At 43.3% G+C, this 25,914-nt stretch overlaps 1 protein-coding gene across 3 annotated transcripts in view; it reads right to left on the bottom strand.

The window, feature by feature from the left end:
- The window catches only part of SHPRH (SNF2 histone linker PHD RING helicase), a 746,219-nt gene that overhangs the window by 137,258 nt on the left and 583,047 nt on the right, over positions 1 to 25,914 (bottom strand). For all 3 annotated transcript variants that reach the window (XM_069235239.1, XM_069235238.1, XM_069235240.1), the window contains exons 26-27: positions 16,905 to 16,997; positions 524 to 610 (exon numbers count right to left, since the gene is read on the bottom strand). In XM_069235239.1, the coding sequence (XP_069091340.1) occupies positions 524 to 610; positions 16,905 to 16,997 (180 nt within the window). The remainder of the gene's footprint in view (positions 1 to 523; positions 611 to 16,904; positions 16,998 to 25,914) is intronic.

Below are 25,914 nucleotides of genomic sequence, written 5' to 3'. Positions count from 1 at the left end.
AAGCTTTCACAGGAGGAGCGTCACAACCAATTCCTCTACTAACCTTGGGCTTCTAATTCCACTCCCTGGGATTGGTAGAATGACAACCAGTGTTTTATAAAGGTATGATCAATGTTCAACATACATTGTGATCAATATTAATCATTTAGCTACGGTGGTTCCCAAGGCTAATGCTTTTTTCAAGATAATGTGATAACGTGAGTCAAACTTTGGCTCACTGTCCACTTCTTTAACACAGGAAACTTGTTGTTTGTATGTTTGATTTCTTTGTATTTTGTTATACAATGGTTGTGTCCAGTTACTGGTTAATTTATTACATCTTTTCAAACAATAGAGTAATTTGTGATTTAAAAAAAAGAAAAAGTAAGAGGTGATTTTCTAGACTGATGTTTGGTCTCGATTTGATAATGGAGAGAAAAGATTTAAAAAGAGGTCTAAAATCAATTAATGGCTGGTCATTAAGATTAGTTATGCTTTTTGTGATGGTGGGCCTGGAAATTGAATACTTCAAATGTTTTCTTACCTGAAATTTCTGAATTTTGTTGATCTGAGCAAAAACCAGGTTGTTGTCCTGTAGCGCTTTTGCAATAATATCCAGGACATCTTGCCACTGGAAAATACATAAGATTGAGATTCCCACAGTTAATGTTTCATAAAAATTGGATTCCAAAAGATTATTCCACATCAGATCACATCACCATATATAATCGCCAGTAGGGGTTTTCATGCAGTAATTTCATGAAATGTGATGCACACTGATAAAGGAATGCAGGTTTATGAGAAAGAAGAAATGGATGTAAACATGCAGATATTAGTTGAACAAAGATATTCCAAGCAAAGGAAATACCTTGCAGACCACTGTGCTTTTCAAATACAAAGAAGACTATCAAAGTAGTGCAATATTTAACCAAGTGCAGAGAAACCAATGAACACACCAACATTTAACCTCTCCAAACATAAAAGGTTTTTACATATATGCTATAGAGTAGTTTAAAAGACTATCTGCCATGGGGGGGCTTATATACAACAATGTATCTTCAACAAGCAACACTTTCTTTTGTTCAAAGCAGTTTATTCTTTACAGTTTGAGTGGAAACACTGTTACAGCTCAGCTTATCAGCACTGGACTTCTAATTGAAGCTACAATATCAACATATTTGATTGAGGTCAACACTGAATATTGAGTTATATTGACTCAACAATGTTCAAAGCATACTAGATTAGCATAATACCCTTTAACTACACTTCAAGTCACCTCGAGGTTCCTTGCCTGCATAAAGCATCTGACCTGCAAGATAGATAGCTTTTTTATGATGAATTATAATTGTTACAATTCTTATCGAATCAGCATGAATTAAAAAAAAAAACTTCATAAAACAAATCATAAGTGAGGTGAGCTGCTGTCAATTAAATGGCCTGATAAATATATGTTAAAGCATTGACTTGGCACAGGAAGTAGAATAATGGGAGTGCCAATGAGTGCCAATTAGGAGCCTATTGGTCAACCTGCACAGCTTGTATGTCGCCCGCTTCATAAATTTTATAAATCGGGTCGTTAGCCGACTACATTTGCCTTTTAAACACATTTCCACTGTGGCCTTGAAACAGCAGATGTTCATACTCTGAAATGTGGTTTAAGTAAAAAAAAATCCCCAAACCAGAAGTTTGAGGCAGATGCAGACAATGTGTAGCAGGGTCTCTGCAGTGGCCGTACACAGCCTACAAGAGCGCCTGCTGCTGCTCCCAATTTTTCTGTACCAATAGGCTGTGAAAAAAACTGGACTAACTTGAATTTCACCAGCTGCCTCTTTTTCTAAATTGCCATTGACTGCGTTGGATACAGTTTTATGGTGGGGGGATTATAAAGGGATATGGTCAAATTGGTGTAAGATTTTGTTTTTTCAACTCTTTGCTCATCTGAATCGTACAATGATGAATAACATTCCCAGATGGCTCATGTTTCTTGATTTTTATGAGGAACTCCTTGGTAAAAATCTTAACCAAACTTTCCAGAGAAGCAGACTAATCAGCTATGTGCTATACACTGTTTTTGTGGTATGTCTCCTTAACGAACAAGCTACTTACATTCGGTAACACCTTATTTGGTAGAGCCTATTTAGCTGCAGATTGCTTATCTTAAAATATCCCCCGTGTCAGACTGGATCCTGAAGATTTTTTAGCAGTACCCCTATGTTTCGGTAGGTGGCGTAGTTCAGCTCCAAGTATGCGTTGCCCATGCCGGAAGTGACATGCGCAGTACCTAAATAAGCACCACCCCTGCATGCTCACGTCAGTTATTTTCATGACGTTCCACACAAGGTGCACAGAGCCACAAAGAGAGCTTACCACTGGTGTGGAAAAATCTGAGGCCCTGAGAAGGGGGCCCCATGATAATACAATCTGCTCGCAGATTGGGGAGGGTCGGTAAGGAATCTGCAGCTAGATTGTGTCTTTACCAGATAAGGAGTTACCAAAGGTAAGTGACTTGCTCATCTGATAGAGACTTCTAGACACAGATTCCTTACCTTGAAGTAGACACCATAGCCATGCCTTCCCCAAAGGTGGATCTGCAAGGCCATTTCTAAATCAAAAAGTCCAGTAGGACAGAACAGGTGAAATGACCGCTGCAACGGACCGGACTGTCAAGACAGTAGTGTTTGGTAAGCTTGTGCAAGGGTGCCCACACTGCTGCCTGACAGATATCCAGGACAAGAACGCCGCTGTCTAATGCAGTGGTCACAGCCTTAGCTCTGGTGGGATGAGCATGCAAACACTCAGGGGGTTGCTGCTTGGCCAGCGCAAAGCATATCTTGATGCAGTGCACTATCCATCTAGGGACAGTCCGTTTCTGCACAGCCTTCCTCTTCTTAGCTCCTATGTACTCCAGGAAGAGTTGAACACCCACCCACGGTCTTTTCTACGCTCTTTTTGGATCCAGACAGTGAAGTCACTCCTCTTCCATATAGGGATGAGGCAGAGCAAAGAAGGTAGAGGAGTCACAAACTGCAAAAGGTGAAAGGAACATGTCCGGACAATCAACTTGTCCGGGTAGAAGGTAGTGTATAGAGGGTGTGCTGGTAGTGCATGTAATTCGCTGATCCTCCTAGCCGATGGTACGGCCACTAGAAAGCCAGTTTTGATGGTCAAGAGCTTGAGAGGGCAATTGTGCAGAGACTCAAATGGGGCACACATCAAGAAAGTGAGAAACAGGTTATGATCCCACTGGGGCATAATGAATTGGCTTGGAGGGAAACATGCTGCAAGCCTTTAAGAAAGCTAGCCACACTAAGTGACTTAAATAATGAAGGTTGGTCTGGCAACTGCAAAAAAAAGCTGAAATGGCAGAAAGATTATCTTTATCTGTGCCCAGAGCAGAGCCCTGCTGGGTTAAAGAGAGAAAAAATAGAAGAACCTAGGACAGAGATGCAGAAAGGAAGGGTCGATGCTTTGGGAATCACATCTTGTCACAAACCTATCCCACTGGTAGGTGTATACCGACTTGGTGGAGGGACACCTGGATGCTAGGATAACATCACCAATGTTGATCAGAGGGAATGTTGAAAGCTGTCAACTGTTGCTGTTCAAACTCCAAGCATGAAGGTGAAGGGTGCGCAGGTTTGAGTGCAGGTTTGAGTGCAGAACCTTCCTCTGCTGCTGGGACAGAAGATCCTCTTGAAGTGACAGTCTGTTCGGAGAACTGATTTTCATGCTCAACAACTCGGGATACCAGACTCTTCTTGCCTAATCCAGAGTCACAAGAATAACTTGGGCTTGGTCGGTCCTGATCTTCTTGAGAAATCTGGTCAGGAGTGGTACTGGCAGCCAAAGCACCACTCAAGAAGAAAAGCGTCTCTGAGCGAGAGTCGCCTTTGAAACTCCAGCGCACAAATCTGCTGACATTGCACATTCTCAGCAGTGGCAAACAGATCTCACTAAGGCTCTCCCCACGGCTGAAAGAGTCCTTGCACCACCTCCGGATAGAGACGCCAGTCGTGAACTGCTAGGCATCTTAGGCTAAGTTTGTCTGCCCTGGTGTTCAGAGAGCCCATCAGGTGTTCAACCACCAGAAAAATGCCCTGGCATTCCACCCATGTCCCGAGAGACAGAGCTTTTTGACAAAGGGTCCAGGACCCCACCCTGCCCTGTTTGTGAAAGTCCCACATGGCAGTGGTATTGTCCGTGAAGACCTGCACCAGTCTTCAAACAAAGGATGGCTTTCAATGTCAAGTGAATCACCCAAAGTTCCAACAGGTTAATGTGGAGCCTGGACTCCGCTGCAGACTAAAGTCATCTGACCTCCACCTCACCCAGATGGCTGCCCTATCCCAGAAGCTAAGCATCAGTCACTGCAGTCAGCTCAGGTTGGGGAAGGGAGAGGGGCCTGCCACTGACCCAACTGCGGTTCCTCTGCCACCATTGCAGCTCTTTTGCAGTTCCCTCTGAGATCAGGACCATGTTGGAAAGATTTCCCTGATGCTGGGCCCACTGCGACTTCAGGTTCCACTGCAGAGCCTGCATATGCAATGGTCATGAGTCACAAACAGGATGCAGGAAGTCATGAGCCCCAACAACCTCAGAGTATATTTTCACAGAAATCCAGGATGGTCAGAACAGCTCAGATGAAAGGGATCGTCTGGGGGGGAGTAAGGTGTAACTTCAGTACACTGACAGTGAACCTCTGCAAGTGCAGAAGGTTTGCTACAGTCTGGATGTGGGAGACAACTGCCTGGGGCAAGCCCACCTTTAACAGGCAATCATTGAGGTAGGGAAAGACTGGACCCTCCCCAAAACTCCATAGATTGGCTGCAACTACCTCAATCACTTTTGTGAACACCTGAGGGGCACTTGCAAGGCTGAAGGGGAACACAGCAAACTGTAAGTGCTCTTAGCCCACCGTGAACTGCAGATAAAGTCTGTGGGCAGGCAGAACGGGGATGTGGAAATATATGCCATGCATATCCAATGCCATCATCCAGTCTCCTAAATCCAGGGCAGACAGAACTTGCGCAACTATGAGCATCCTCAATTTCTTCTTTTTCAGGAAGAAATTTAAAGGGCACACTTCTAGGACAGGACGATGGCCTCTGTCCTTCTTGGGCACCAGAAAGTAGCGGGAAAAGCAAACACAACTTACTTCTGATGCCAGCACCCTCTTGCTAGCTCCTTTGGCCAATAGAGCCAGCACTTCCTGACAGAGGAAGGAGAGGAGATCCTCTTTCAGCTGTTCATAAGTGGATGGCATGGGTGGCGGGATGGTCACAAAGGGGATGGAGTAGCCCTTTGTTTTATTTTCAAAAACGTTTGGTCCAATGTTACTGATCGCCAGTGGTGCAGGTGATGCCGTATCCTGCCTCCCATAGGATGCGCATGATGGTCAGAGGGCAAACTAACATGGTTTGGAGGCTACGGCTGCCAGGGGTTGGTGGACTGCCCTGACCTCTGTCGCCGGCCATACATAGTTTATGGAACCCGCATCTTCAGACACAAAAAGGCTGGAAGCCTGTTGGTCATCGATGCTGGGAGTATATGGACGTGGTTGGAGGCCCCTTCTGTGGCCACAAAAGAAGGAGGGGGGAAGGTGGACAGGGGATGACTTTTGGGCCAAAGAAAAAACCAAGGACATGGCCATAACTCTGCTGTCCTAAAAGTGCTTCAGCGCCAAGTCCTCCTCCTTTCCAAAAAGGTGAGAGCCATCAAAGGGCAAGTCTATAAGGGAGGCGGGAGGCTTGGACAATCCCTGAAAAACTATCGCTCTCAGTGAGGTGTGGAATAGCATGGCCACTTTCATCAGCAATACTTTGGGAGAGTATGGCTCAGGCCTTTTCCGAGAACATGTGGAGCAGTTGCCCAAACAAATCCCAGATGTATGGGAATATTGGCCCAAAAGGCACAAGGTGTTCACCGACTGGCGTGCAAGGCTTGCAAAAGAGAACATCCTCTTTCCAAAGGTATCTAGACTTTTGGAATCCCTATCTGGTGGAGTGGTAGGGAATGTGCAGGACTTGACCCTAGAAGCAGAGGCTTGGACACCAAAGCTCTCCAGGGTAGGGTGCTATGTTAGGAAACTGGAGTTCCCAGAAGCAGGGCGAAAGCGGTGGGGTATTGTCCTGTGCATAGGAGTCCTTATGCAGGGCTTGGACCAGGCCCCAAGGAGAACACCAGTAAGGACATCACTGAGTTGGAGTAAGGGTTTGGATTGACTGACTTCCCGATATCCCTCAGGGCTACTGTTCAAAAATCTTCCAGATCTAGTCAGACACCTCGGGATATTCCAAGGTAAGGAAGGAATAGTTTCTTACCTGTAACTCCTGTTCTCTTGTAGGGGAATTTCCATGAAAAGTAATTAGCACTGAATGGTCCCTCCCACGTGCGGGTACCATGGAGCAGACCTTCAATATGTTTTCTTAAGTGGAAATGTTTATATTTCTTCAGGAAGGCCTGTAAACATACTAAATAAAAAGATACATAATGCAGCCTATACATGTAGTGTACAATGGACAAATACTTCATCTTGAAATTTTAAAAAGGGCCGATTTATTGTAAAATGTATAATTTTACATGTTTTACAAACAGAATAAATCTCCTTCACAAGCCCCTTTTGTTATGATAGAGATGAGGAAGTGTGGGACAGTGTAGACTATTAGGCTGCCATTATATGGTCAACATAGAGACTGTGCCTTTAAGTCCCCAGAGACCACCTGTATCCCATCATGCTCAGCTAGTGGCAGTTGCTTCAGTTTTTTTTTTTTAAGGCTACCTGAAACCTATGAAGATTATAAAATTACCTCTGAGCACACCAGTGGGGAGGAGGGAGGATTGCTTATGACTTATCATGGAAATTTCCCAAGAGAGAACAGGAGTTACAGGGAAGAAACTATTCCTGCTCTTATAGGGTATTTCCACGTATAGTCATAAGCACGGAATACAGTAGCAAGCCCATCCCTGTAGCTCATGGTGGAGAAGACAGAGGAACTTTTTGGTAGGTTAGGCAAACAGATTTCTAAGAGAATCCTGTCCTATTTGAGCATCAGCTCTAGCATCTGAGTATAGGCAGTAGTGTTTTGTGAAAGTATGTACTGATTTCCAGATGGCTGCCATGCAAATTGCTGGAATCTGGATGGTACGAAGTAAAGCAGCAGTAGCCGCTTTCCCTCTAGAAGAGAGTGCTTTAGGTGTAGCTATTAGATTTATTAGTGTTTTGATAACACAATGAAATACATGAAACTATCCATCTAGAGATGGATTGCTTGGACAAAGCCAAACCAGTACGACCAGAGCCATAGTTAATAAACAATTGGTCCGTTCAACGGTTATCTTTTGTTTTATCATCCTAACATCCAGAGAGTGGAGAGATCTTTCTGCTGGAGTAGAAGGATTCTGAAAGAAAGTAGGCAATGAGATGGTTTGGTTTACATGAAAGTTCGACACTACTTTAGGAAGGAATTTCGGTGGAGTTCTCATAACTACTTTTTGGACTGAAAGACAGTATATGGTTCATGAAAGCATAGTGCTTGTATCTCGCTAACCCGGGTGAGCTAAAGTTATAGCTGCCAGGAAAGCTGCCTTCCCCTTGAGATGTTGTGGGGAGGTCTTATGGATGGGTTCAACGGGATGTTTCATCAGGCGAGAAAGCACTATATTAAGATCCCAAGGAGACGAGGGTCATCTAATGGGAGGAAAAACCTTCTTCAACCCCTCTAAAAATCCTTTATGACTGAAATTTGGAAGAAAGAGGTTTGTGACTGACATTTCCTGTAGGCAGCAAGAGATGCCAGGTGAACTTTTATGGAAGAGAATTGCAAGCCAGATCTAGCCAAATGTAGAAGGTATGGCAGGATCACATCTTCTGGGCAAGTAGTGGGGTCCACATTCTTGAAGGAGCACCAGATGCAAAACCTATTCTATTTGCAGGTGTAAGCAGAGCAAGCAGAAAGTCGCTTAGCCTCTTTGAGGATATCCATGCAGTCTTCTTGCAATTATAAGTGTCCATACTGCACTAACTCAGGAGCCATGCTGCCAAGTTCAAGGAGGGGAGAAAGGGGTGTACCATCTGGCCTCCGAACTTAGTAGGTTTGGTCTGCATGGCAGCTTGAGAGGAAGATGAAGCAATTGGTGAAGAAGGCCTGGGAACCACCATTGCCATGGACATTCTGGGGCAATTAGGATCACCATGGTGCTGGAGTGGGACAGCTTGATCAGGACTGCCTGGACCAGCGGTATTGGTGGAAAGACGTAAAGAAATTTGCTGGACCAGATGATCCACAGGGCATTCCCTAGTGTCCCTGGATGATAATACCTGGATGTGAATTTGCAGCATTTTTTTGTTTACTGGTGTAGCAAACAGGTCTATAGAAAGGGTGCCCCACAAGTGGAAAATACGTTGAACGACGTATTGTGTAAGCCCCATTTGTGGTTTTCTTCTAGAGTTCTGCTGAGAGAGTTTGCTTGTACATTCTGGACGCCTGGTAGGTGAGTTGCTATTATGTTCAGCTTCCTGGCCAAGAGCCATCTCCAAAGTGTCTGGGGCTCTAGTGACAAGGCTCAGGATCTGGTGTCCCCCCGTTTGTTCAGGTAGTACATGGTGGTTTTATTGTCAGTTTGAACTAGCAGTGTATTCGTGGTGAATGATGGGTGAAAGGCCTTGAGTGCCAGATGTATTGCACGGAGCTCGAGAGGCTGATGTGGTATGTCATTTCCCTCTGAGACCAAGAGCCTTGAATCTGGAGTTGATCCATGTGTGCTCCCCATCCTACCAATGAAGCGTCTGTTACAATTGTTTGAACAAGAACTTGCTGGTGGAACGGCATCGCTTTGAGGAGATTGCTCGGAGAAGACCACCACTTGAGGGATTGTATCACATGTAGAGAGAGCGTGATCCTGTCCTTCCAGTTGCCTGTCAGCTGATCCCACTGGTCCTCTAGACACTACTGAAGAGGCTGCATATGAAGGTGAGCACTGGGAGTAAGAAAGATGCAGGAGGCCATCGATCCTAGGAGAGATGAGAGTTCTCTTGCTGTTGGCAGAGGATTTTTCTTGATAGCCTGACACTTCTGATGGCTAGATAAGCGTCTCTCCTCCAAAGGAAAAACCTTTGCGTGAATGGTGTGGATGGTGGTCCCCAAGTAGTGTAACATCTTCACTGGTGTTGATGTTGACTTGGTAAGATTGATATGAAGACCCAGGCATGAAAGAGATCACACATCCAATTGAAATGTTAGGCTTCTTGAGAAATGGATACCTTTATGAGCCAATCGTCTAGATAGGAGAAGACAAAGATTTGGTGTTTTCTTAGATGAGCTGCCACCACAGGCATGCATTTGGAAAATGTTCTGAGTGCAGACGTGAGGCCGAATGCCAGTACTGCGTACTGATAATGTTCATGACCCACGAGGAACCTGAGAAAGTTCTGATGCTTCCTGGCAATCGTAATGTAGAAGTATGCATTGTGAATGTAGATGAAGCAAAGTCAATCTCCCTGATGAAGTTGGGGATATATTTGATGTAAAGCCAGCATCCTGAATTTCTCCTTCCAATTCCATTTATTGGTGAGGTCTAGATAGAGAATGGGTCTGAATTGGCTTTTGGCTTTTTGGTACAAGGAAGTATCTGGAATAAATACCCTTCACACTTTGAGTGTGGGGAATGGTTTCCACCACCTTCTTTAGAAACAAGATGTTGACTTCCGCCCTGAGCAATTCTAGATGTGAAGTGGGCGGTTTTGGTGGAATAGACGGAGGTGGGGCAGTAAATCTGAGACAGTAGACATTCTTGACAATATTTAAAACCCAGGTGCCTGTTGTGATACGTTGCCACTGTTCCATCTGAAATGTGATGCTTTCCCCTATTGGAGTGGATAACAGAAGAGAGGAACGGAAGGACTCAAGGTTTTGAATCCGAGGTTTGTTTTACACCTTGGGGGGGGGCTGTTGTGCAGAACGCTCTCTTGTTTATTTGCGCTGTGAAGGGCCAGAATCTCTGATTTTGTTGTTGTTGAGATCATCTTGGGATCCAATGAGAGGTTTGAACCCTTAAGAATGAAACCTACCTTGATAGGGTTGAATGATTTCAGTTGTTCTCTAGGGTTTTCTAGACCCACAGCTTTCAACGTCTCCAGTTCAGCTTTCATTCTTGTCATCTCATTGCCAGCATGGCTAGCAAATAGAGTGGTATCTGAGAATAGCACATTTTGAATGCGGTGTTGCTCCTCTGGCTTTAGGGTTGTTAGTCGGAGCCAAGAATGTCTCCGCAAGGTAACTCCATGTCAATAGTTATGTGCGGCAAGGATGGATGAATGCGCAGCTACGCTTATGATCTGGCTGGAAACCACTGCACCCTCATGTATGATTTCTAAGAAATCACTTTGCTTGTCTTTTGGTAGATGGTAAGAGAATTCTTGGATTGAATCCCATAGTGCACGGCCATACCACCACAAGCGGGCCATAGCATTAACTGATTTAATTGAAGTGGGTGCAGTACCACAGACTTTGTAGCCTGCTGAATCCATTTTTTTACTCTCCTTACCTGGAGGAGAGGAAGATGGTGGAGAGCTGAAATTGACTTTTTGTTGCAGCTATAAGAACTACAGACTCGAGTGGAGGATTTGAATGAAGAAATACAGGGTCTTGCTCCTGAGGCCTATATTTCTTCTGAAGCTTGGATGAAGCAGGCTTGACTATTGCTGGTGTGAGGAACAAATCAATTGCTAGTTCAAGGAGACCTGGTACTAATGGAAGCAATGGTATTGAAGCTATACGCTGATGTAGCGTTTCAAGAAATTCCAATGTGGACGGTGTGGGGACCAACTTCGGTATATTAAGTTTTGCAGTCCCACGGACTAAAAACTCTTGAAAGGTATTACTGTCGTCCACCAGAAAGATACGAGGCAGAGGTGAGTCCGTTAAAGTAGGAGAACCCTCTTATGTGGAAGAGGTGGAATAATCAGTATGCCACCTCCGGGAACTTGACCTAGTTCTATGTCGAGAATCATGACGGTGGTGTCTTGACATAGTAGAGGAAGTCCTGGTGTATGACAGAAGTGATGGTGCGATCTGGAACATGTTGGTATTCTACGAGCAGGTGTTGGCCTGGGAACTGGAGAAGACGGTATCCTCAGAGGCACTGCTGGTGGAGGAAGCACCGAAAGAGGATGTGGAGTTGTTGATGGCGCAGGAGACGTAGCTTATGGAGTAGGTGATACTGGTTGTGTTTGAGATGGTAGAACCACAAGGGAACGCAAAGAATCAGTAGAAAAAAAAATTCTCCTTCTCTTCCTTGTCTCTCTCCTAGACTTCAACAACTCCTCCCGTGAACGTTTGGTTCTTGAGGACAATCGACTATGCTGTGTCGAAAGCAAACCAGCACTTCTCAACGATGAGGAACTTTTCGAAGTCATACGCCTGTGGTTGGAATGCAGTGTGTGATCCTCTGACGTTGAGTGGTGTCTTGTCGATCTAGTCCGTGATGGCGAACATGATGGTGCCCATACCTGGTCTCGACGTCGATGTCCTAGAAGGCGATCAGAACTAATGTTGTTTCTGGCCAGTAACATGTCTTTCTGGCCTCAGACAACCGCTGGAAGATGAAGACCGAGCTCTGGTGGAAGAGTAACCTTCCCTTTGCTAAGAGGTCCCACTGGTAGGCGGAGTTTGCTGTTTTCTCCTGTATTGTCTTGCTTGCAGGTGAATCTTCTACCTGTGAAGTAAAGGATGCCTGGAAAACGTCCTGCAGATGTCACAAGCATAAGGAAGATGAGAGGAAGGAGGTAGATGGTACAGACCTCATGCAGATCTGTTTTGCCCTTTTTTCTTCCACAGCAATGGGACTTATCAAACAGAGATGGCATTTTATTTAGTTAAAATCTCTCAGGTTTCTGCCAAAAAACAGAGAAACCGACAGAATAAGGTAACAGATGTCGAGTGAATGTGTTGTCAGAAATTTCTGACAAATTTGCTTTTGTGGAAAAAACGTATAATATGTCGAGCTCAATGCTTCAGGGTACTGTCAGCAAGAGCCGGAAAAAAGAACTGAAACAACTGCCAATAGCTGAGCATGATGGGATCCAGGTGGTCTCTTAAAGATACAGACTCTATTTTAGCAATATAATGGCAGCCTATAAGTCTACACCGTCGTGCTCTTCTTCATGTCTACTATAACAAAAGGGGTTTGTGAAGGAGATGCATTCTGTTTGTAAAACATGTAAAATTATACATTTTCAATAAGTTGGCCGTTTTTTAATTTTGAAGATGATGAATTTAGCCTTTGTAGCCTACATGTATAGGCTGCATTATCTGTCTTTTTCTTAGACTTCTTTACAGGTCTTCCTGAAGAAAGGCAAAAATTTCCACTTAAGAACACATATTGAAAATCTGCTCCAGGGTCCCCGCACACAGGCGGGACTATTGAGTGCTTATGACTATACATGGAAATTCCATACGAGAGAATTTGCGGTTTTAAGTTTCTATACGATTTGGTTCACAGCCTAAATCACACCGTATGAGTGGTTTAAATTCCAACTGACTTTCCAAATTGACTCCACTTCCGATTCTGAGTTTAAGTGTGGCTGTGAAGAGACTCCATGCTATTAGATAGAATTATTTTCTGGAAGGGATGATCACTTTCAACTGTGAGAACAATTGTGAAATCCATCAAGCAAAGTAACTCAGAGATTTTAACCCAAGTGCAATCAATGGCGGAAAATGCTGGGAAGAAAATACATGTAAGCAGCCAAAGGATCAGTCGCAAAACGCCCATTCAGCACACTTAGATCAAGTTTTTTTTTAGGTTAATAGGAAGGGATTCACTCTCTTTGTCCCTTTTATGAACGCTTAGAATGTTCTGAGTCACATCCCAATATTAGGAATCCATGGTATGCCAAACTATGACTGTGGCACTTTAAAGGAGACTGGAGTTAAAGTCGTCCGCTATGATCCACATTGCTTTGGGGGCTAGAGTCGTCTGCCGTTAGATCTCAAATCAAATCTAGAAGGGCTGCAATCTTATTTTTGTTTACTTGGCTAGATTTTAGATAATGCTGCAAATACTTAAAGAGTTTGCCTTCCCTTTTCCATTCCTGTTGAATAAAAGTTTTAAGAGGAGGATGTCCTCAGTGCACACGGAGGAGGTAGGGTTTAGCCACTACTCTGCCATGGATACATATGGAAACTTAACCAGATGCACCGCACTACATGAGGAAGGGATGACAGACCTAAAATACTCATTGGGAAGAAAACCAGAGCTCAGGTCTCCTGGAAGAAAATATAGACCTTTATTATCCTTTGTATTTCAGGTTTGGTGCTCAGCTCATTTATACCCTGATACGCTCCATGAACAGAGGGAAATTTGTAAGCTGTTGCCACAAGCCTTTTCAAAGAACCTTGGGCAGCCTGGACCAGTGCTCACTAGGAGTGACTAACATAACAGCTCCATTTCAGGCCTTATCCTGTAGAAGCTGTAATCCTTAAGCTCAAGCCCCTGTGATCTGTTGTATCAGCAACATATATTATTGAAGAAGTTGCACTGCTGGAAGCATAAATGGGGCGGCCGCCTCGCTATACCTGTGAAAATAGGGAGACATTTAATAGTGGGATATTTAGGAAGGTCCGGCATAATTAATATAATTCCCCAATTGACTAGTACCGTACAATTTTCTTTTAACAACTGGACAAAGCAATTGTTGAAAAACATTACTACAGTGCTTTTGTTCACTTCCCCGTCAATGGGGGTGGAATGCAACTGTAGAGATGTCACTGGAGGACATAGCATATAGCCCTGGTAAAACTTTGTAAAATGTGATTACATTGCATGTGTTGAGGATGTCATGTCGCCCACGGGAGTGATGCTCTGGATATAAAATTATGTCTCTTTTATCTGGTGCATTGGTAGACTTGGGATGTAGAGCTGTAGACACTGGCTTTGGGATTGCATCTAGACTAGGTGCTAAAGATTTTCAGGAGCCTTTATGTTAGCAGAGGGTGGCGTATTTGCATCTGACATACTAGTCCAAACTTTAAGTAGCACAAAACGCTTAAATGTGAAATAACAGTTGTATAGCGATCAGGTCAAAGCAGATTATTCAATGAATACTGTAGATTAGACAATATGACATAATTCACTTATACTAGGACGTCAAGACATAGGCCAATAATTTCCTATTGACTGTAAATGGTGGCTCCTGAACCTTGGAATGCTCACAAATTTACATGAATCAAAGGTGCTAAGCAGCACATATGGGCTTTGAAAGTGCCACAAATCTGTGATGTTAACCTACCCAGCAGGGATGCTTTTAGAGTTACTGCATGATGCAAGGCAAATCATTCCTTTAGTAGCTATGGTACCACCTATTGGTGAAAAACAGTCTGAAAATGACATTGCATTGCAAAATGAATGCCTAACAATACAGTGACAATCTGATGCACTACGGCAAAATGCTTTTATCAAATTTCAAAGATATTATCATATTTTTATATGTCTGTTTGTGTGGCTCGGCTTGTACATAAGCTCTTAAAGCCAGACTAGACATGTGCCTTGGCTCTTCCTGGCAATTTTGACCCCCCCCCCCCACCACCTCAATGGTACCTAAACCTGATGGGCTATTTTCCTGCATGCTGCAGGGACAATATTCCCATGCTAAATAGCCTGTGAGGTAAAAGAAATTGGCAGCACAACTATATTGTATTATATTACAGAAATCCTGATGGTCAGTGGCACCTGTAATGTAATAATGTAATTCAACTGTATACATATAAGGTCAAGAGAATTCTAAATACTGTTTATGCTGATAGCTAGATCATTTAATAGCTGCCCATTTATTTACTTGATATTACAGTAAAGATAATAGGAAAGGTTGTGTTTTTGCACCTTACATTTTGGGTTAAAGAGAATAACATCCTAAACCCTTCACATGTCATTTTGGGTGAATACAACCTTGCCAAGCGCAGCCTCCTGTACCTAGTTTTTATGGACATGTCTACCACCTCTGATTGTGTCAAATGAACCGAGCTGTGGCTGCTTTTGCTGGTTTTGGGTGTGAAGATTTCATTGATCAGTTTTTTTTCACAGCCTTCAAGCTAATTTGGCTTCCAGAGGAATTGTCAGGGCCTTTTGAACTTTCTCAACCAAGGCTGTATCTTGGCCCGATATTGTTAACACTTTACATTATTGATCTAATTCTCCGATAATTGAACGCATTTGATGATAACCCCATGAAGGGGGCTTCACGTGTTCCTGCCTTGCTATACGCAGATGATGGGGTAATAATTATCCGTACACTGAATGCCCTCCGTAAGTTGGTGAGTTCTTTTGTATCATCTATGGGTGAATTTGAGCTAGTCACAAACCTCAGCAAATTACACATTCTGGGCTGTGGCTCAGGCAAAATAGCCATTTTTAATGTTTACATTGGCACTAACATCTTGAACAGAGTCAACAACTTTCAATGTTTAGGAATTATTTTTGACTGTTCGCAAATTCAGCACACCCAGATTAGAAATGTTCACCTGAAAATGTCTAAGTCAACAGGTGCAATAGTGAACCTGCCACAGCCCTCAAGGGTGCACGACAATGTCGCCTTGTCTGTCAATCTACAAAGTACAGTGCATCCCTGCTGCTTTATCTGAGGAAGGCAAATGGGGTTACTCTAACCCTGAACCACTCCAAACTGAGGAAATTCAGATGTGCAGACTCCTCCATTCTGTTCCACCTGCCAGCTCACACTATACCCTGCATTCAGAGCTGGCGCTTAAGTAAATCTCTGACTTATCTATCTGGACCTCTCAGGAAGCAGGATTGAACATTAAAGACTGCTTATCCTGTGAGTATGTATTGAGGTTACATGGTTAGCCTATGTGAAGGATTCTCTAAGTAAGATACATTTTTCTGGATTCTTTGACACACCTGAGCCTCTTTTTGAGAAAGTTAAGTGGCTGATAAACCTCAGATTCTAGGAGTAGTCAATCTGAGAGGCTAAAGGACAAAGTATCCAAAATTTCTGTAAAGGATTACATTCACCTTTTTGGTTTAGGGTAGGGTCAGTGTGGCGTTTATGCTTTCCTCTTGGGTCAGATTTGTGCAGTAACAGCTTGCCAGCTTGTCTGTACGATGATGCGTGTTCTCATTCATTATTCAATTTTCTGGGTTTTTTGTAAATATTTTAGGCTGTATTTTAACTTATATTTAAACCCCTTTTAAAAAAATGTATTGTCCAGACAATGCTGAATATCCTTGCTTTATCTGCAACTTTTAGATAATGCTAAAGTATGTGTCAGGTTTAGTAGCCTTTTAAAAGCAGCAGTAACAATATGCGAATCACTGGAATGCTTTTAGCATTGTCATTTATTATATTCGCTTATGTGTTATAAATTGTCGTTATTTGTATTCTGTGTTCTGCGTCATGTAACTGTCTTGCAGGCTGTTTGTCATAGTACTGTAGACATGCACTTTATGACTTGCAAAACTATATTTTACAGTACTAATTATGATGTGCTTGTGATTATACTTTCATGATTTTATATAAAATTGAAAAAAAGTTTATTCGATATTTAATATCATCATTAATAATAATAAATACATGTGAAGCAGTTATTTGCTCTCTACATTCCAGAGCATAGGCTGAGCCAAAATATGCAAGGACAACACACAGTGCATATATCTGAGTGATAACATAGTTGTTTACTACAAGCAACAGTGACATTGATGCTAATTTATTTCACTGTGTATAAAAATCCAATTCCACCTAATGTTACTCATTGTGTCTTCTAAATGACCTTTACGATAAAAATCACTTAAACATTTACCCCATTTCTTCAGTGTATGGAAAAAATGAAAATCTAAGATCTGTGTAACCTACAATAAGCACAAAAAGACAAGATGTTAATAAATAAAAGAAATTCAAACAAGGTAGGGTGTACCGTTGAGAAAACCAAGGCCTTTGCGCCAGGGTCACAAATCTGAATTTTCTTCAGTGTCCTAACCACAGCTTCTACTTTGGTGGAATGGCTTCCCTGTAAAAACAAAACGAAAAAAAAATCAGTACAAACACATATCATTACGTCAGACACTCAAACAGCCTGCTTAAATGATTTTTTTAATTTGCTGACAAAACGAGGAACTCTGAAAAAAGGACTCTGATCTCTGAATTCTATTGCCCGATACGGAGGCTTATATTGTGCTAAAAACATCCCTTTACTATTTGTCAACAGCAAGAAATTTCAGCACTACATCTACACAACAACTTTCATTAATCTGTAGTGGGTATTTGAACACAATAAACATAGAAGAGCTATCCAGCTGTCCACCAAATAGCATCCTTGCTTTCCATAACAGCAACTGACAAACAGCTTCAACTCCTCTTTCATTTGCTGCTTGTCAGTAAGTTAAGTACCCTTTCAATTGTAGTGGGAACTTTTGGTTTATTTGGGGAGGTGTTACATTCTAACTGTGTGTGGTTCACTCCTCAGCTGAAGCAGGTGCTTCTTTTCAGTGTGAGACGGATTTTAGTCAGTTTGGGATCTGAGACACAGCATCAACTAGAGTACCTGACACTGCACCGTGCCATAAGAAAATGAGACCAAATGAAAGATACCAATACTGGATAACTGCATTTACAGTTAAGTAACTAATTTTCTTATCCAGCATTGGATCTTTCATAGAGGTACATGATTCAACCAGAATAGCAAACAGTTATTATAATTATATTTTGGAAGATGGCGGGTAATACAAAACAATGCAATATAGCTACATTGTCCAATCATAACAGAGAATGACAGATATAGAAATAAAGGCCTATGACAAATAAAAAAGTTATCTAGTAACATACCAAAAACTCCCATATACAGAAGCTCATCTTAATGGAACAAATGCCGTCACACCGCCTGTCCTACAGCTGCATCTTCATGGTGCGCCTTTTGCAGGCAGTAGTGCTGTGTAAATGTTTGAGTGCTCTTCCATATTGCAGCCCGGCTAATGTTTTCCAGTGGCACACCTGATTACAGAGCAGCTGAGGTGATTTCACTCTGCTTTTAGTTGTAAACGGTTTACCCGCTTTTGAATGGCAGTGGAAATCCATCTTGCGACTGTGACCTTACAAACTGCAGAGCCTTGATGTGTTTGGCTATATAATACAAAAAATTGATCAGATTAGCTTATGAGCTTAGTACGATGCAAATAAAATTTATGGCACATTTTCACATCTAGAGTATGAAGCAATTGTTCTGCCGGGGTTGCAGGGTTCGAGAAAAAGGTGCGAAGAATGATGGGTTTATTCAGATGGAATTGAGTTGGTACTTTGGGAATAAATCGAGGATTCGTTCTTAGGAGAACGCAGTCGTTGTGAATTAAAGAATGGTTCCTATACAGTGAAAGCTTGTATTTCGCTGACTCTTCTAGCAGACGTGAGAGCCAGCAATAATGCTACTTTCCAAGTAATAAAGTTGAAAACTGTTTTGCGAATAGGTTCAAATGGTGGTTTCATTAGTTGCCAGAGGACTATGTTGAGACGCCATTCAGGAGGCAGAGTTCTAACAGGAGGGAAAGCTCTGAATAATCCTTTCATAAATTGTTTCATTATTCTTTCAGAGCAAAGTGAAGGAGATGACTTTCAAAATGTTGATACTGCTGATTTAGCTAGTGATAGGAGATATGGCAGAATCTGTTCAGGTGATGCTTATAAGGGGTGCAGGTTAGATTGTTGACCCCACAAGTGGAATATCCTCCATTTTAATGTGTATGTTTTGTTGGTGGATTCAGCTCTTGTTTAGGGTAATATATCTCTACAGTTCTGAGGAATATTTAGGTCTTGGAATGCACTGAATTCAGGAGACATGCACACAAATGTAGAGATGGTGGATCTGGGTGAAGAATGTGGCCCTTGATCCTGGTTAGTAATGTTGGAAGTGATGGGAGGTGAATAGGTTTGCATTCTGACATCAGGAGGAGTTCTGTAAACCAGTAGTGCCTGGGCCACCTGAGAGCAATTAGGATCAGACGACAATGTTCTCTCCTCATTTTCCTGAGAACTTTTGGTATGAGTGTGGGGGGAGGGGCATAAGCATAAATCCCTGGCCATATTATTAAAAGGGCATCCCCCCAAAAACCCTGGAAGCGGGTACCGACTGGCATATAACTGGCATTTGGTGTTCTTGTCTGTCACAAAAGATTCAATGCCGGTGTGCCCCAGTGTGAGACTATCCTGTTTAGTTGTGTCTGATTCAACTCCCACTCGTGACAACAATCTGTTGTCCTGCTGAGTGTATCCGCCGAAGTGTTGCTGATTCCGGACACATGTTTGGCTCTCAAGAATATGTTGTGAATAGTGAGCCAATTCCACAGATCCTGAGCCTGTTAGGAGAGTGTTAGCTGGCAGAGAATCAAGTCAGGCAATATGCCATATTGGTTCAGTACAGGCTATACGACGTGGGCGACAAAGGCAGGTAAGCAACTAACACGGCTTGAGCGGAGGGATAGAGAACGACATAGATACTAAGGGTAGAAAACTCAGAGCAGGTCACACAAATGACTGGGGCAGCCATAGCAGAGACCTTCTCAGATGAGAACTTGTATACCTCTAGGACAGATATGTCCGCAGAGGATTGCAAGGATTTCCTCAGGGATATCCAACTACAAGAACTGAAGAAAGCGATAGAGACACACTGGAAGCCGAGATGACAGAGGAAGAGGTGACCCTGGCACTGCAAGACTTACAGGCAGGGAAGGCTGTGCGCCCGAATGGGATCCCAGTCAAATTGTGTAAGGGAGTGGCCACTGTAAGTGCCAGTTCATTACTGGAGCTGTTTAAGGAAGCCAGGCACAAGGGCTGCCTACCAGCAGACCAAAGAGCAGAGACGATTACGATGATCCACAAGGAGGGCAGACCAGTCGGCCCTGATGGCGCTGGATGCCAAAATGTTGTTTGAGTCCCTGGAGTGGAACTATATGTTTGCAGCCCTCGAGCGACTGGGGTTTTGGCCGCAGTTTTGTACGTGGACCAGGCTGCTATACGCCTCACCCATGGCATGTGTGAGGGCCAACTGAGTGGTGTCATGAGAATCCGAGTTGGGGAGGGGCACCAGGCAGGGTTGTCCACTGTCTCCCCTACTCTTTGCTCTAGCGCTGGAGCCACTGGCAGCATGGATCCGCCAGGATCACTTGGTGAAGGGAGTCCAAGCTTCGGGAGGCTGGGAGGAATGTATATCCTTATACGCGGATGATATTCTTCTTTATGTCTCACAGACCTCTTTGATGATAGGCAGGCTCATGCAATTTTTTTAAATATTTGTCGACCACTCTGGATATAGGATAAATTGGTCCACATCAGTGGTGTATCCCCTATCAGGGGGAAGCCCAGCCTCCCAAGGGATTGCGGGGCCCCAGTGGTGATGGAGGGCTTTTGCTACCTAGGAATATATGTAACCAGAGATCCTGGGGATTTTCTGAAGAAAAATGAAACCATCCAACTGGAAAAACTTAAGGGGGATGTGACACATTGGCATGACCTCCCTCTGACCTTGATGGTAAGGCTGCTCTCTATAAGATGATGAGCCTGCCGCGCCCTCTCTATCTCCTGCAAAACACTCAATATAGCATTCCACATGAGGTATTTGGCACGATTGCTTCGGAGGTGCGAAGACTGCTGTGGGGGCAGGGGACGCTGAGGATTGCTCTGACCAAATTACAGACGGGACTATATGAAGGGGGATTGGAAGTACCAGACATTCAGAAATACTATTGGGTATTGGACCTTCTTGTGCTCAACGACTGGATGTTTGGGGACCAACAGGACTTGGCATACAGGTTGGAAAGACATCCGATGGGAAGGGTGGGGCCCCAAAGCCCCGCTACATGACATGACAGGAGCGGGCCCTGATGCACCACACAAGGGCAGTGACACTGGCCTAGAAAGAGGCAACTAAACACTTGGGATGGAAGGGGAAGCTCACTGACCTTACCCCGCGATGGCACAGTGACGAGCTATCAGAGGTGCAAGGCTTATTAGGATTCCAAAGATGGGAGACGTTGGGCATAGAACGCTTGGGCGACGTGTGGAGGGGACAGGCATTCGTTAGTCTCAAGACACTTAGGGAGGAGTACGCATTGGCACCCAGTGAACACTTTTGGTACATACAGCTTGGACACGTGTTGAATAGACACATTAGGGATGGGGATAACCTGCCAGACGCTTCCCCGCTGGAAGATCGAGTCCTACTGGAGCCAATTCCTAGGTAGGGTACTTCTGTAATTTATAAAAAAACTAATTACCACTCCCTTGACCCACTGCGTAACTTGAAGGAGAAATGGGAGGCTGACCTGGGACCATTAGAGGAGGAGAAGTGGGGGGAGGCCAATGGCAGCACCAAGGATATAGCCATCAAGGCCAGATTCAGGCTGGTACAACTAAAAATCCTACATAGAGTATACTACCCGCATACTCTGCTACTTAAGATTGGCAGGGCAGAGAATCTGCGCTGTCTGAGGAACTGTGGCGAAGATGGCAGATTTATGCATATATAATGGAAATTTCCCCAAATAAGAGAATATTGGCCAGGAGTAGTCAGAGTAATGTCTCACATCACTGCACTTGGAATTCCGTTAGATCCTAAATTGTTAATCCTGTGAGTTTCAGGGGAACACACCTGGCCCAGATATATAGAAATATGGCTGAGGCTGGCAGCCGGAGTGGCTAAACATAATATTGCAAGAGCAATGTCGTTGAACGAACCCTCCGTCCGGATCCATTGCTTCTGTAATTGTTCCTGAAGTAGTCTAATCTTCAGTCAACTGATTGCAGAAGACATCATGCCTAGCAAGGACTTTTACAGACATACTGAAGCGGACCTTGTTGTAGTAAGCTTGACTGCCAGAACTCTTAATTTGTGCTGTCTGTCTTGGGATAGATACATCTTGTGGCGTATTGTGTACATAAGAGCTCCAAGAAACATTCTATTTTGCTTTGGGATGGTAAATGATTTTTGCAAATTGATCGTGAGACCTAACTTGAGAAACAGGTCTAGGCAGGCCTGTGTTGTTCTGTATGCCTGTTACACTATTGGAGCCTTGAATACCTAGTCGTCCAAGTAAAGAAACACTTGATGACCTTGGTTCCTGAGAGTGGCTGCTACTGGTGCCAGGCACTTGGTAAATATGCAAGGTGCCAATTTCAGACCGGATGGGAGGATTTTGAATTGGTAGCGGGTAAAGGCTACGGTGAAGCAAATATATTTTCTGTGCTTGGGATAAATGGGGATGTGGAAATATGCACCTTCCACATCAAGGGTTGTCATAAAATCTCCGCTGTTAAGGAGTTAAGGATATTGGAGAGTGACCATCCAAAAAGAATTGTTTGCGTAAGAATTTGTTCAGTTTTCTTGAGTCCACGATGGGTCTCCATTCCCCTGTTTTCTGTCTTATCAGGAAGAATCTGGAATAGAAGCCTATGCCTCTTTGGGAAAACAGAACTCTCTTGATTGCTCTTTTTACAAGCATGGTGAGGACTTCCTTTTTAGTAAGTGAAGATGAGGGAGGTGGTTTCCCCTTGAGGGATAGTTTGGGGTGTTTGAATAAATTCCAAAGTGTGACCATACTGTATGAGGTCTAACACCTATTTGTCTGATGTTATTAATTTCCATTTGGCGCAAATGTTTGGAAATCTACGCACCCACCGGATGAAGAGAGGTGTCTGTAGCCAGTACCCAGTGTAGGTCACTGTTTCGACCTGTTTCTCTAGCCTGAGAAGTTTGTTTTTGTCGGGGGCCTTGTTTGGTGTAGGTCGCTTGTGGTGGCTGATGGTAATGCTGCTGTAACTTGCCCTGTACTGTGTTTGGAAGGGCTGATACTGCTGGCGCTGGTATGAACCTCTGTATGATGAGAAACCCCTTCCACAAACTGCCCAAAAGGGAGATTTTTTATATCGGAGGGTGCAGAGGGATCTCACAGTATCAATATTTGTTTTAATTGCTAACAGCTCATTGTAAATGTGCTTACCAAATAGTGTCTCTCCATCGTAAGCCATACCTAGAACTTTAGACTGTACCTCCAGTCTGAAAGATGTTGATTTCAGCCATCATTGGTGCCTAAGGACTGCTGCTCCAGCTAGCTATCAAAAGCCTGTTAAGGCGATATCTAGTGCGTAGTTTATTACCTCAGAAGAGGTGTGCTCTCCTTCCTGTAATATCTTGATCGCTTCTTACTTTTTATCTTCCAGGACAAGGTCTATTAGATTGCCAATGTCCGACCACATCTGCCTATCATAGCGGTCCAGGATAGCCAGGGCACTTGCCGCCTGGACTACAGTGTCAGACATAAGGAAAAATCTTTTGCCAACATTGTCCAGACCTCTACCTTCACTGTCTGGTTGTGTGGAGATGGGAGCCAAAGGATTCTTGGAGTGTCTTTGTGCCGCCTGTGAAATAACTGAGTCAGGTTTGGGATGACCAGGTAGGCATGCAGGGGAATCCTCAGGGGCCTTATACTTTTTGTCTACCCTTGGTGGCACTGCCTCCGCTGCAGCCAGGTTCTTCATAATTATTATCCCCTCCTCCCAGAGGTAATCAGTTATGGGGATAGCTGTCACTGATATCCTTGCCTGTTCCTTGAAATCATACAGGGAACAATCAGCTAGTTTGATACATGTTGGTAGGTGAAATCTGGTGGCTGCTCTGTCCATCAAGTTGTGAAACACCCCCTCTGTCCTCTGGTGAAGAATCTGATGGATGCGGACGTGGGGTTGATGGTGTGGGAATGAAGTATTCATCCCATCCATATTGTGGAAGAAGATTCTCCTGGATTTCTCCCTCTTCTCTTTCATAGTCGAATGAAGAAGGGTCCTATCTAGGTGGTGCTGTGATCGGTAGACATGGAGTTACTCTTGGAGTTACAGAGAAGGAATACACTAAGGTGTTGAAGATGCACTAGGCTGAAGTGGTGGCACTTGTTCTGATGCTATCGCAGGGAATCTTCTCCTATAATTTTGTAACACACCCTGCAAGTCTTGTATCAAGGAGATAGGTAATTGTGGTTCCTCCCGTCTTTGCTAGTAACGATGTTGTTCATAACTTCTTTTTTGAGGGGCATAATACTGATTGTAGTATTGCTCATCGTGCTAATAAATGTCATCAGCCTGACATTTAACCAAGAGTTCCGATGGGCTATGTGCCGTTCCAAATGGTCCTTATTCATAAGATTCCTCTAAATCTAGTAGATGTGAAAGGGAAAAAGGAGAGACTTTACTTGGTGAAGTGATCGCCGGTCTAATTGTCTTTTTTGCCACTTTTATTATCATTGTCGACAATGTCGCCAACTATGTCATCAATGGTGTATCATGTAATTTGGTTGACATTGGTTTTGCCGTTGACGGTGCCTTCTTTGGTGTTATCATCAACGGCGTTGTCGGCGGTAATGCTGTTGTCAATGGTGCTGATGGTGGTGTCATCAACGGTAATGACAGCAATGGAGCTGTTGTCAGTGGTAGCGCTGATGATGATGAAATCCTCATAGATGGTATTGGTCCGTCGATCATTGTTCCTCCCGACGATGGTCTCGTGGATGAAACAGTCACAACTGTAGTTGACGAAAGTGCTATCGACTGTGATGAAGACAATGGTGTTTTATCTGTTTTCGACATAAAAGGTTCTCCATATTTTTGGGGTGGTGTAGTGGGCTGAGAAGAGGCCTTCTCCTTTCTCAGAGGTTCTTTATGATGGGATTTAAAGGACTTTCTACTTCCCTCAGAAGTTCTCTCAGAGGCTCTCACCCTTTTTCCTGACTTCTTTGAAGTGTTGCTGTCCTCTTCAGATGTAGTCATCTTTTAGCTTTTCAACTTCTGTAGCCACAGAAGTAGCCTGCCTTCTCTGTCCCTTAATGTCTTTGTAGAAAAAGTTCTACATATTTTGCAGTCCTTCAACTGGTTACTGGGATACAGGCAGTACAGTTATTATTCATGTGGGTCTTCCATAGGCAGGCGTTTTCTGCTGCAGGTCCTGCAGGATATTATTACTCCTTTTTAGAGGTATCAGACATTTTTGATTGAAATTGTAGCTATAAGAAGTGAAAATCTAAGAGCTCAGGGAAACTCCCTTCACACGACGTGCAGTAGAAAATCTGAGGGAAACAGACTCTCATGGGAGTGTTCTAGAGGGTGTTGTCACCTGATTGGTCATAGTCAAAGTTTGGTACTTTTAAAAAAAAAAGGACATAGATATGTTACTAAAATAACTATTAATTGCCATTGAGGCCTATGGTAATGATGCATACTGCTTTGTTATGGCACAGTGGGTCTCCCACTTCGACGACGGGGAATGATTCAAGCATGTGCATCTATGAAAGATCCAATAATGGATACGGAAAATGTAGGCTCGTACTCAAGCAACCTCTTGCTTTGGGTAGGCCTTGCTACCAACTATATTTTTTAGCAATATCAACAAGAGCACCCCGATCTTAATGCATGGCTCATCACACCCTAATCTAGAAGTTATCTCTCAAGGAAATCTATTTGTCAACATTCAAATACAATTTTTGATCAGAGATATCAGATTCCTTAAGTTCAAAGTTTATTATTTATGATTTGGAATGCCTAGGAGGTCCACATTAAGACAAGACAGCATATCAAAAAACAACAAGCGCATAAAAGGCTAATAACCATTAAAAATGAGAAAATATTACAAATAAAGTACATTATAAGAACTGCCATAGGCTTTAGAAATGATCAATATAAATTCAAAAATGCTTTAAAAAATGTAACAATCTATAAACAAAACATTTCGTTGGGAGGATTATACAATAATTGAAGAGCTTCTCCTGATGATAGTACGATAAATTTCATGAGAAGGGGTTTCAACGACTTTTTTCGCAATAGCAGCAAAGAAGAACAGACAAATAAAACATGTTTTAGATCTTGAATATAAGTTTGACACAAATCACAAACATTTA

The sequence above is a fragment of the Pleurodeles waltl genome, chromosome 5, assembly GCF_031143425.1.
Source record: "Pleurodeles waltl isolate 20211129_DDA chromosome 5, aPleWal1.hap1.20221129, whole genome shotgun sequence".
In the NCBI taxonomy this organism is placed as follows: Eukaryota; Metazoa; Chordata; class Amphibia; order Caudata; family Salamandridae; genus Pleurodeles; species Pleurodeles waltl.
The sequence above is the reverse complement of the archived record's forward strand: the minus strand, read 5'-3'. Positions and strand labels throughout refer to the sequence as shown.